The 13,588-nt window shown below is 34.7% G+C and overlaps 1 protein-coding gene and 1 long non-coding RNA gene across 4 annotated transcripts in view; one reads left to right on the top strand and one right to left on the bottom strand.

The window, feature by feature from the left end:
- Positions 1-13,588, bottom strand: part of centrocortin (cerebellar degeneration-related protein 2-like) — a 51,705-nt gene that overhangs the window by 27,906 nt on the left and 10,211 nt on the right. The window contains exon 1 of one of the 2 annotated variants that reach the window (XM_069113633.1): positions 10,959-11,720. The exons of the other annotated variant lie outside the window; for it this stretch is intronic. Within the exon in view, the coding sequence (XP_068969734.1) occupies positions 10,959-11,034 (76 nt within the window). The 5' untranslated portion in view covers positions 11,035-11,720. Of the gene's footprint in view, positions 1-10,958; positions 11,721-13,588 lie in introns of those variants that run through there. 2 annotated transcript variants of the gene reach the window in all.
- Positions 5,185-8,010, top strand: LOC138180125 (uncharacterized). Of its 2 annotated transcripts, XR_011173207.1 has the most exons (4): positions 5,185-5,245; positions 7,135-7,271; positions 7,344-7,488; positions 7,703-8,010. It is a non-coding gene; the product is annotated as an uncharacterized LOC138180125 (long non-coding RNA). The 2 variants fall into 2 exon arrangements; XR_011173208.1 differs by lacking the exon at positions 7,703-8,010 and having other exon boundaries at positions 7,344-7,627.

Below are 13,588 nucleotides of genomic sequence, written 5' to 3'. Positions count from 1 at the left end.
AATGAATTCAATGAATTTCTACAAGTTTCTTCTATGAGATTCTACAAGTTATAACCTGTACGAACGAAAACATTTTCTTCTTCTAATCCTACTTCCTCGGCATGAAAATAAATATGTACTATGTAGCAATCAAATATGTACATACATTTCTAAAATTTATGTAGTGGCACAAGGCCGTAAAGAAAGTTCCAGGGTTGAAGCGCACTTTGGTCACAGGATTGACCACATGGCCAACGAAACGACGTCCGTGGCCAGAACGTCATAAAAGAATAAATCCTGAGACTTCGGGAAGAGCGCAAGGGCCATCGGCAAGAAAAAGAAAGCTGTTTCCCTACACCCGAAGAAAACTTTCTTTTCTGAGGACCTCGGCACCCTATAAAAAAGGGATTACGAAGAAAGCTCGTGACAGAGTGCGAGACAACAGTCCGAGTTAGACTTGGGCAACACACGCTAGTAACATTAATAAACGTCGAGTATTCTTTTGGCACCCTTCACGACGTACACCTCATTCATTTGGGCAGTAAATATCAAAAGATAATTTGAAATAAATTCGTACAATGAATTCGAAAAGAACGATGCAGTACCTTATATGTAAAATAAAATACATAATATGTATGTAGGTATATACCTAAACTTAAATATACTGGTCCTTCAATTTACATGGTATTTTTTATCTACGATGTTAATTTACGCGGTTAGTCAGCGTCAATGCTGATATGAGATAAGGATAAAAGTACATCACTTTGTGCATCATATGTGTACATATTTTTTTTATTTTGTATTGACAGATTTACGCGAATCTCATTCGCGTAAAACGAATCCACGTGGAACGGATACTCCACGCAAATTGAGCGACGGGTGTAGTTTATTTCTTCGGGACACGTTTGGACAGTGATCCGACAAAAACAATGGCCTTGTATATCCGCCGGAAACCTACGTCGCCAACGGTGAAATAGAGAGTAGCGAATAACAAGAGACATCATTGCGGAATGTTATTTCCTCTGCATGTAGATAAAAATACTAACATAGCCCGCGGGAAAGTGAAACGTTACCAACACTTTTTCGTACTGTTTATATCAGTGTTTCCCAACCTTTCATTGCGATTCTCTTCTACCAATAGCTGAATAACCTACAGCACAGCCATCACGTTTCCATATAAAGAAATTTTTAATAACGTGAAAAAAGAAATATTGGGCAACCAGCTTCAAAATTCGCTAAAATAGCTTAATATTTGATAACCCTACTGCCTTTAAACATCTTTGACCCACAGATTAGAGTCAGATTAGATTTCTTCAGAACTTGAAATAATATAGAATCTTAAAACGTGATGTTTGTGATTAAATCTTCAAAATATTTTAATTAGACGTACAAGGATAAGAGATAAGATAGAAAACCGGAGGATGCGATGTATATCGCTTGTTTCGCGAATTCGATCGATCGATCGATGCGATGCCTCCCACGAATGCGTTGAAATTGTAATGGAAAATGAAATGCAATTGCGGTAGATAAACCCGTATGATAAATTCTACGTGCAGTATCGCGATGCGCCTTTTCTTGTTGCCGAACGTTAATCACGGGAAAGTAAAGACGTGTCTTCTGCAACCCGTATTTGTTCACATTCGAAACGTTGTTTGTTCTTTCAATCTGGAACAGTCGTGTTTTTCCGAATGCCTTCACCGATAAAGAACCTCGCCTGTCAGCAAAATTGAAACGGAGAAATCTTTTTGAAACTTCGAACTCCAGATACGGTCGATTTCGATTATAATTTATGATACAGGTTAAAAATAAAATTGACTTTTCAATATTTTACGAACTAATCATTTAACAGATTATGTTTGATCTGTTCTTTTTTTTTAATTTTACTAATATTATAGTCGACAAAATTAACTCTTGTCTAATGTAACTTTCTTTTGATTCGCTACGAAAGAGGACACGGCGACAAGAAGTAAATAATAATTCGCAAAATAACCTTTTCAAAAATATTTTCATGAACATTGTAATACAGGCTTGTGAAAAACGAACTTGTTACTCGCAACAGTTGTATGGACCACCTGTACGTTATTCCTTGCTTTTCTATTTTCTTGACTTTCAAGCTTCGGAGCAGTTATCTTACATTATCACGTTCTAATCTATGCCAGTCTAATGCCCGAATGCATCAAGTCTGCTATGAAAGAATTTAAATAAAACAATTGCGAATCCAAATTACATAGATATAGATATATTAGATACATACATAGATATAGTTTAATACCGTTCTAATGAATGCTAATATTAATTTTTAACACGAATCATACATACGAAACATACGATGCAGAAAATAGCTTTGATCTCTTTTGTCGTGTTAATCTATCGTGTGAATATTCGAGTCAGCGGAGTAAAAGTTTTATATAATTCGAAAATTTGTATGCCCTTTTGATGTGTAAATGAACGCGTTAACGTTTATCCTAAATTTGTTAGAAAAAAAAAAACGGAGGATAAAAGGTCGATTTCTCGCTGTAAATCAGAACATAACTTTATCGTAAGACTTGCACAATGTAATTTCGTATCATGAACAAATAGGTATAAATCATCAAATTCGATTTTATGATGCCTCTTGTTGAATTTATGACAAATAGGTTTATAATGGGTACTATGGAGTTTAAAAGCAAAATGATATACGATTCGGGACTTACTTGGCTGTATTACTAGTTTATCGTCTCGGTTGATAATTTAGAACGACTTATTGTTATTTACGAGCCTTTTACTTTATTGCAGACCGATAGGTAAAAGTGTGCAACGAATGGAACTTTCTTTCGAACAAGTTTAGGGTACTTGAAGATTATAGGCGCACAATACAAGTCCCATTTTCCTATGAAGACCACACGGAAAGAACATCAGTCTATTTTTGTTGCTTTCCTTTACTTTTATGTCATTTGACTAACAAAAAGAAATATCTATAACAAAATAGTTATATTATCTAGGAAATTAAATTTAACACTTTAAATTCATTAAATATATACAATTAGGTGCAACAAATTAGATGCTTTTCTTGTAATTTCGAAAGAAATACGGTAAAGGAATTGGAATGTTGATAAACATAACTATTTGAACTAAAGAAAACAAGGTAGCGTTGTTTGGCCGTTGCAGGAATTATAATCGCATCGAATATCCATTAAAATCACGCGTTTCGATTTCTTTGAAATTAAATAAATTACAGACGTGAAATGATTAAGTACAAATTAGTCTGCAGAAAGAACGCGCAATCTGGTAATTTTAATTGACGTCCGATCGATGGTTAATCTATGTAGAGTATGCGCGTGGGTTGATGAATCGATGTTCTTGGTAAAAGCTAAACGATGCTAAAAAAACCCTTGATTCCTACCTGAAAGTTTGTCCATTTGTTGAAGGTGATACACAGCATCCATTAAACATGCTGGAAGTGATTATTTTTCAGAATGGAACTCTCTCTGATTTTATTAACTTAAAAACCCACCGGAATTCCGGTTTAACTAGTTCCAGTTTTTAGTTGTTAATCGATCGTAAAACGTTCACTTTTTTTTGGAACGTTCACGGATACTTTTACTACGATTTTTAAATAAAATTTTGTACTATTTCAAATATCCTCTAATCACAAATAGTTAGCTGTTTCATCGTCGTGTTAAAATATCGTTGTGATAAAATAATGCATCCTGATCTGCATTCGATGAAAATCAACATAATCGAAATAACAACCCGAATTGCTTATACGACCTCTTTATGAATTTTATCTGTAGAGCGTTACACTTTTCTTAAAGCTGAAACACTTCTTTCTTCCTTTCACCAAAGATAATATCGCAAACATTAATTATCGTATCAATGTAAACATAAGTTTTTAATTATAATTACAAATGTATAGCGCATTTCCATTAAATATCACCGCCAAAATGCACTTAATTTACATGCAAATATGTATATGAAATTAATAATATATTGTTAACGAATATCACAACGTTTGGTCGAAACATGGTAACATTGCAGTTCGAGCACAAAGTGCAATGTACTGTTAAAGACACGATCGAAACTCGACAAACTATAATACTTTTGCAAAAGGAAAAAGTAGAAGAAACGAACCAAGCATGGTCTGTTATCGCCTAATAATAAAAATGTGATGCAAGTAAATGTGAACAATGATAAGTGTGTATGTGTTCAATTCGAAAATTCTAACACTAATTAGGAAAGTCTAGTAAGATTCTCACATTTTCATCAAAGCACTAGCATAGCTACTGTTAAATTACGAGGCTACTCACTGTTATATAACAGGCAAAGCCAAGAGAATGAAGCGCACAATGCCATTGTACCCTTGCATTACATCTTCTCATGTTTCCGAAGTCAACTTCCATAATTTGTTACGTGTATATGGCCAATAATTTTTCATATTACACGATAAACACGTTACTGTTAAATATATGCAAGATAGAGATCGATATGATTCAAAGAAATCAAAGACTTCGTAGCAATGAATATTATATTACTGGTAGATAATTACAGGTACTTATGTGTTATGTTAATATCGCAAAAAATATAAAATGCTTGGTATAATACTAGGTATTAAAGTATCAAAAACGGAATAATGTCTCAAATATTCAGTTAATTAGTAGCTTATCAAAGTACGATATTACGCAACAGAGTTAACAGCAGAAAGATAAACAAGCATCGATGTCACGATCTTCTATTTTTATCTTTAATTTTCAAGCGTTTTCTATGATGAGACCATGAGATCTAGACAGACATGCACGTTTTACGATGTCATTCCTATAAAAATAGCAGATACACGAATCAAATTATCCGGAGTTAACTTTCTAGAAAATAAATCTTCTTGATTTGCTTAAATTCACGGGAAATAAAATTGCAGTCATTTGAGAAGATCTATTCCCAGGACATTCTACGTTTTCAAACTTATGCGCGCGTGCAATTCACGATGCTTTATATTCTTCTCTTTCAACGCCTACTCATCTTCGTGCAAAAACTGGATGGAATACTAGCCTATGTAGCTCGCAATAGTATCGCATAACAAAAGATCCTGATGCAACACGACTCGTGTAGAAAATGCTTTACACTTTTGAAGCTAACCTTACGCTACGAAATACTAGTATTCGAAATACTACTATTCAACGATTTCGTGATGCGTCCAACTAAACCTGAAGTAGTACGGAAAATAAAGTATAGACAAAGCGTACAAGTTAATATAAGAGAGATTGTATTACTCGTGCGTTGCGGTCGGAAGCAGGTATGTATAATATTTTGATTGTATGTCGTGTTCCCGCGAGAAAGTTTGATTTCCTTTCTCCCTATCGAAGAACCGCTGAGACAAGAGAGATTTTTTCAACGATCAAATATATGTTGCATTCCCTAAACGTTATGTATTTCCATATACAGTTAAGGACATAAACGCTTTATAAAACAGAATAACTTTTTTAAAATTCGACCAAACTAAACTTTTACAACTTCTTTATCTGAGCGTGTGATGTAAATGTGGAAAATACGTTTTGTAGATTTATGTTGGTTATATATATGGTGAAAATTTTATGGAAATTAGTTAATGGAGAAACAAACAACAGGTATCGAGAGATAAGCAAAAATGTAGATTTTTTACAGTCATGGAACAAAAATCGTAGAAAACTATAATTTTTTACTTTTACCCGAAGCTCGTAGCAACGTTAACCGATTTCGATGGAAATTTCAGCATGTGTATAGCTAACATAAATGTACAAAACATATTGTTTAAATTTACATTACAGGCTCAGATAAAAAAAGTTGTAAAAAGTGACCTTTGATATTTTCTACAACTTTCCTACCAACTGCTATTTTTTTAAAATTTCTTCTACACGTAATCTAGTTAATTAATCCTTTTAATTTCTCAAAGAATTCAAGTCGTTTCACGGTTGTCGCTTATATGTGCGTTCAGGACAAAAATCATAACTTTTAAACTAATCGATCTTCGACCTAAATCCTCTAATACCTTTTTATAGAGAATACAGATATACATCGATTACCATAAAGAAAAATATATGGTTTCATGAAGAAAAGTTGTAACGATCTTTATTTTTTATTGAATAAAAAGCTTTTGGAAATTTTCACTATCGCAATTTATTGTTGTGTAATTATTGAGTAACTTTTGTTTCAAAACTTTTTTTATCAATTTAGTGGAAATATCTGAAAAATTGTGCCGATCGTTTTATGTATGTAGGTTTAAGGATAAAAAGTCAAGATTATTCATTATTTGTTCAGCATTTTTTCATTTGTTCAAATTTAGGATGAAAACTCATGAAAATTAGATAACGTATAAACATTTGAGAATAAGTGGTCTAATGTTTACGGTAACACGAGTATCTTACCGTTTCGCGAGAGCACAATTTGAATGCTTAAGACCTGATCGCTGAACGCGTTAATAACAACTTTAACTATCTTTTCACTTCGGCCAAATTTGAGCAAATAAATTTGATGTCAATGGAAAATTCAATATGTCCGGAAACAGCATGCAAAAAATTACGGAGGTACTTTTTGGTACTTTTTTTAAAAGGTCGAAGTTAATAAATATTTTATATAAACAATTAGAAGAATTTGTCATTATTGCATTAAAATTACTTACCAGTCTTAAAAGTACTATAGTATTAAAGACAATCTATAAAAATGAAACTAAGAAAAAGAAATCATTCTGTTTTAAAGAGTGTGCCAATACTTATGTTACCAACTGTATGTATACTATCATATGTGACTTTGACTGGGAATTAATAGGATAAATATAAAAAGCTGAGTCAATGTTACAAGTATGTATAAAGTTCAACAGATAATGTCATTCGAAATTAAAATACATCGATTAACAAACAGACAACATATTATAATTTGTCTTCGGGAATAAAACGCAATAAGCTATAATTTCAGAAGTTACAGATTTATAGAATTGTTTTTATAGAATGCCGAGAAACGCTACACCACGGTTATTAAGCTTTGTTAACTTTACTCAGGTAATTTCTTCGTTAGAATAGCTTCAACAATCGCTGTTTACGTTTTAACGTTTCGTCACTTATCGTTATACGCTAACAGCATTAATTGGAATGTTAGTTATATATATATGTTATAATGTTGGTTATACCGTGGATATACCATTGTTTGCAGGAAGGAATAAAGAGATTGTCTAGTGGTAGTCTGACAGGAAGGGTTTCACTTCCTCGAGAACCAATTTCCTGTAACTGTAACATTCGATGCAGTAATGAATCCTTGTTGAATACTTGAACAAAAATCTTTATTTATATGTACGTATGCTCGTATGGTTTTATCAATACATTTTGTTAGAAGATACTTTACATATTTTTTATTATTTCTAGGATAAATGTAATAATATAATTGAAGCTCGAACTCTCTAGTGTTATTGAAGACTCAAGAGCCAGAAACCGACTATCACTGATCTGACCTTGTAAGATAACCTTTCAAAAATAATAGCACCAAAGACTACTTTTAATTCAAATTGAAGTACGAACGATAAGTAGAAATTGATATCGGAGCACAAACTGCTAGATAGGTGGACAATTTCAATGCAGAAATTGAAATAACACAATATATAGTTCTATACGAGTTTAAAAAAATCTTGGAAGATTTTTCCCCGTTATCTAATAAGGCTGCTCCATTATTATTTTTGTATAATTTTCTTATCAATAAATTATGCGTATTATTTTCTGATCAACAGAACCAAAGAATTCGGAGGGCAAAGAATCTAGATTACACGAAGCTACCAGAAAGTTCATTCTAACGGCATTTGCAATAATAGGCTACAGATATGCTAATCCATGTTTTTATGAATACAAAGAAGAAAGCGAAACGGTTTGCAACATACTTTATCAAATCGGACGACATCATTTGGAAATTCAAAACATCTTAGTACGAGAGCAAACTTAGCATCGAATCGATAAAATTAAACTTATAAATGCGTATAACAATCATTTCATAGATATCACTAGGAATCAATTTTATCTAACGATAACACAATACACACTATATTAGTCTGTTTGAATATAATTTCCTAGTTATTTCCATTGCTTGTGAACAACAATTCGAAGTTGGTTCAGCAGCAAGCGCTAAAGATAGAATGCGTGCATTATTTCTGCCTCACATACTTTCATTTTTGCAATATAGGAGTTGTTTGAAGGTATGTTAACAGCCCGAAGCAATGATCATAAATATGCACAGCCACTTCCTTCGAATGCCAGGTGACGTTAGGTATGCCAGATCTTAAAAAGGAAAGAGCAAAACGCGACCGGTAATGGTAGAATTTATTTGCATAAACTACTTAACGCATTTATTTACTTCATTCGATCACTATATTTGACATACTATATCATGCTATATTAAAAAGATAGAAAATGCAGAAGAAAATGCTGTATTTGAGCGATAGCCAATCAACTAAATAGCTAGAAACCGGCATTCCGTTCTTTTAACGAATCTGTTTTTCATTAAGCTTTTATCCCGATAATAATTTTTAGCTTTTACTATTTTTGTTAACACTATGTTGAAGTATTTCCTAAAAATATAATTAGTATCGTAGATTAAACTTAAAAATTTTGCGCAGTACTGTATGATAAATATCTCAAAACGTTCTGCGACGTAATATCGGATAATTTCTTCGTGAATATTAAAATACGAAAATGCACAGAGATGCATTATTGATTAAGTGCTGGGTCAAGTAGCGTTCACATCGCTGAAAGACGATCCTTCTAGAAACTGAGAAAATCGACTAGCGAAAAGTGGAAGGTCGAAAGAGAATTGTATCGGAAGATGCAAATTGTCATTTTTTAAAACACACCATTGTTACTTAATATTGGTGTCAAGAGCAAATTTTTAAATGTTCGAGGTTACTTTGAAAGGTTATCGTATCCGGTAGAAATAATTGCGGCATTAATTACAACAAGCTACGATAACATCAAAAAGCTTTCTCGTTCTAATTACAAGCTTCATTAGGAATAATACGTACTTGCTCTGTATAATTTCTATGGTAATTTAATCGTTACAACGTGTAACACAGACGTTAGAATTATTCGAATTTCAGATCCTATTGTCGGAGTTTCGTATGAAAATATTACGTGCAAAATACAACGTGGTGTTTTTAACTGCTTCGAGAAGATATAAAAAGCTAGCAGACGTGGTCATGAGATACAATATTCTTTGATTGCAGCACACATATATCAAAATACAATTTGCAGGCCGTCGACTTTATCGGTAGACAATTCTGTGATAAACGAAAAGAAATATACGGAGAAATGGAAAATAACACTGTTTTTCTAAACTCAAGTAGTCGTGAATATTCTGTTTAAAATTTTTCCATTACTTAAACATTTCTTGGTTTTGTTTCATAAAATAAATTTCGTTAATATTCTTGGTGAGAATGATAATATAAATTCTCTTTATAGAAACTATTGGAAACTTGATAGGAATTGTTGTACTTAATAATTTGTTAAAGGTTACACTTCGAGTAAGAAAATAGACAAATTTGTTACATTCCGTAACCCTCGGTCGACAGTTGTACAAATATAATTAGTCACACTGCAATAATCCTAAAGAACCATCATAAAGTTAAGCATTTTTACTTTACTGTCAACACCCTTAATTGCTACAAAACTTTTTTCAAGTCGAGAAGTGCTTTATGGTTATTGATTAATCCAGTAAAAAAATGGGAAAAGCACGTTTTTCCCATGTTCAACGGTCATTTTCACCCGCAAGCGACCGTTGATGGGGCAACCAGTACCCATCACTAGTTCCATATAAGTACCCCCTTCATAGAACATAACTTCACTTGCTATCATCCCTTCAAACAGAATACAACTTGTTAATTACTCTTCACCTTATATTCTTCGAGGAAAAGTTGTTAAATCAGTGTTACAATTATTCAACCACCTCCATTATCTTAATCGAAATAGGGGATCGACTTATTCATGGCGTCGATCATCGTATCGTAACGAGAATTTACGACTCTCGTTGGCGCGTTCTACCGCGACCGCGTCTCCTCGCGAACGGTCGAACAAAATTAAAATTACATAGAATGAAAAAGAACATTTATGAAGCTTCTCTATCGGTACCGTGTAGTGCGCAGGCTTCTGACCTGCCCTAATCAAAATACCTATTCTACTAGCTCATAGATACCAAAAAAAAAAAAAACGAAAAATCTAAACGACTCCCATTCACAAGAATATTACAAGACCAAATCTTTGATATCTATCGTGCATTTTTACAAAAGTAGCGTACCTATTTCTTATTAAAAGTGCGGTATTATCATTCACAGACGAACCCATTGCGCAAGTCCGTGTTGTGCCACCGCACACTGAGCAAAGGTTGGAGAGTCAATAATAAATAAGCGACAATCTTTTTATCAATCACGCGTTGATAAAAAGGTACGCGTGTATTTGCTGAAAATACACTATTGAATTTTATACTATTGAATTTTATATATATTATTGAATTTTACAATTACTCTTCACATTTTTTGAATTATAAAATATATAAGTTTTTGCTGAGATATGCAAGATATTTGGAGATATTAAATTTAAAAGGAGCGCAATGTGCAACACTTAAGGCTCCGATGCAGCTGCGGTAACTATTAGATTCACGAGCCGTGTCGATGAGTCATCGTTTCGGAGTGTGGAAGTCGTCTGTCAGGTACGAGCAAAGAACAATACCGATCGGCTGTCTTGGAGAATCAAGTAACTTTCCGTGTGTTACTGTTAAGCAAAAACGCAAACAAAAAGACACGTAGATATTGCATAGATATGTCAGGTATATATAGATATAGGTATAGATAGGAGCACGCTTGGTGCGGAATCGATCGCGTCTCGACGTCAGCCACGCAAACTTGTCCTTCCGAATCCGAGGACCTCGGTTGCAGCTGCATCGACCTTGAGCGTGAACCTGAAATTAATGTAGCGAAACAAAGGTTGCACAAGGTTGACATTTACCCTGAAGCATATTGTGATCGGCCTCTTCGTCCGTGAGGCAGCGGACGTTGCCGATGGAAGAAGACAGCAGACTCATGATTCCTCGTTACAGACGTTGTCCTCGAGTTTCACGGAGCGATTCGCAGTAACGAGCCGAAGTCGATCGGCGCCGGAATCACGGAAAAGCCGCCTGGTCCGTGCGCGTACGTGATTGGTCGAGCGTTGGCCGAAGCTCGTGTCCGAACCAATCGTTACAAAGTATCGGCTGGCCCGGTACACCGAGCGAGCCTCTACGAACGCACCTGTCGGCCGAGCATCCGGCCAACTCGAGAACGCTTCACCGCCGATCACTTTCACTGAATGTGGAAAAAGGACGGTCGCGATATCGTTTGAGAACCACCTGCCAAGCTTACTACCAGTGGTGGCTTTCCGATCCTCGATACGTTTTCGTCGACCCGAGGAGGAGTCCCGTTTCCTAGCGGTAACTATGGACCAGGCGGCCGTACGATTTACACTCCGATCGCCGTCGCAGCGTTTCTCGATCGCATCCCGTTGTCGTCGATCGTCGTCGCGATCTCTAAAATCATCCGAGCGAACTACGCGCACTACGACGAATCGAAGGTATACGACACGTCTGCTGTCACAAGCACCGTCGTTATTGGCTGCCTCGTACTGGCGGACAAGACGGAACACCAGTATATTCTACTGCCCGGCACCGCCGCTACGTCGCGAAAGACGACGACGCATGACGCGTGCAGAGACACCGAGCACCACACACAACCGCGATCAATAAGCGTTGCCACGGCGTCTGCGCCGACAATGCGATGCCACGCCGGACGAGAGGAGAGAGACAGGGATTATACGAATGTATCAGTGTGTCGGTGTGCTCGCACTATCGACGCGACGGGTATCGACGATTTAGAGTACTCCCCGCTTGGAACCAACGGGCTCTCCTACTCTCCAGACTGACTCTACGTTAATTGGTTCTTTGACTTTTAACGTTATGCGTTTCTACATCAACCGAGAAATTTCAGGATAAAATATATTTCGTATCATTTTTGTCCGCTTTAACGTTTCGGATAATTAAACATTTGCGACTGACACTTCCAATCAAAAATCATTTATTCAAATAAATTATTATATAGTTAATTAACGCCAAACTCAAATTAATTGAGCTTAAGTTGTCGGTAAATTGATTACAAAGAGTCTCCTAGTACATTTTTATATGTAAATCATTTAAGTTCTCCCTTCCAGTTAATAGAAGAAAGTCATTGACTATACAGGGTCCGGCCAAATAATATGTAAAAGCGGGGACAGCGTGATTGCTTGTGTGAGAATAAAGAAAAAAAATGAATACAATTTTTCTGGTTAAGGCTTCATTTTCAAGAAGATAAATTTGAAAATTTATTATATGCATGTACTAGGCCGATTTCTAACTAAATATGTCTAGATTTTATCGAAAACAAAGCATTTTCACGCGTAGAATAACTTTTTGCCGATTTAGTCCTGTCTGGTGCGGAATTAGTCATGTTCAAGTATACTTACGATAAATTTTCAAATTCGATTCTCTCGTAAACTAAGTTGAGAATGAAAAAATTGTATTCTATATTTATTTCTAATTTTATCGTAAGAAATAATCTCATTTTACATATTATTTGGCTGGATCCTGTATATGTATAGCTCAGCAAAGTGTTTAAAATCAAAATTTAAAAAAAAGATAATTTTAAAGAAAGAAAAATAAAAGATAGTTAGATACTATTACCGATATATTTTGTACTTTTATATTGTTTCATGCTTATCACAAATGGGAGGCGTCTATTTTTCGATGCGAAGAAATAACGTATTCGATTCAGATTCTTTAACTTGTTTAACGCTATTTGAATTGACGTTGCTTTCGCGCCCAAAGTAGCTAGTGTTCGAACAACTTTCGTTAAGGTGAGTTTGATCGAATTGCCTCTCACCGCAACGTAGAAATATGTAGGACGAATTTAATCGCTCGATTTCCACTAGATTCTGAAAAATTTGTTAACTCTATACAGTAGAATGTTCAGTATCCGAAAAAGTAGGGATAAGTTATTAAAAAAACGTAATAAGTAAAATTTGAAGAAAAATTGTCATTTTAACATTAAACAATTCTAAAATTATTTCTGATCACCAAAATATTAATAAATATTGCCTGGCTCGTTAATTATCAGCGATAATAGAAGTTTTTCAAATATTATCTACCAGGCATGAATTTATAATTCTTAATTCCTCACAGCTGGTTCATTAAAATCTTTATCGTCATAAGTATCGTGAAAAAGGTACAGCTTCTTTGTTCTTTACAAAAGGCAAACGATTACAGAAGTATAAGTACATTAGTTATTTAGTGCCTATAAAGAGTAAATAGTGTGAACTATGTTGTAACTGCGTTATAGGGAGCTGATTGTAAGTAGAATAAGTCTGCAGAGATCGATGGGCCAATGAACCGATATTCTACAGTTCCTTAGCGCGCGATGCGTAAGGGTAAGTAAGTACGTCTAGTAACGAAACATGTGCGAATATCGCAAAATACAACGTAACCATGTAAAGTGATCAAAGTACCATCAACAGCGTTAAATATCTCGTATTAAATAACCAATACGTTAGACCAAAGATAATATTTCATTGCG

Source organism: Bombus flavifrons, chromosome 5, assembly GCF_040668555.2.
Source record: "Bombus flavifrons isolate JBK064 chromosome 5, iyBomFlav1_principal, whole genome shotgun sequence".
Lineage (NCBI taxonomy): Eukaryota > Metazoa > Arthropoda > Insecta > Hymenoptera > Apidae > Bombus > Bombus flavifrons.
Note: the sequence above shows the minus strand (reverse complement) of the source record. Positions and strands in the feature narration are given on the sequence as shown.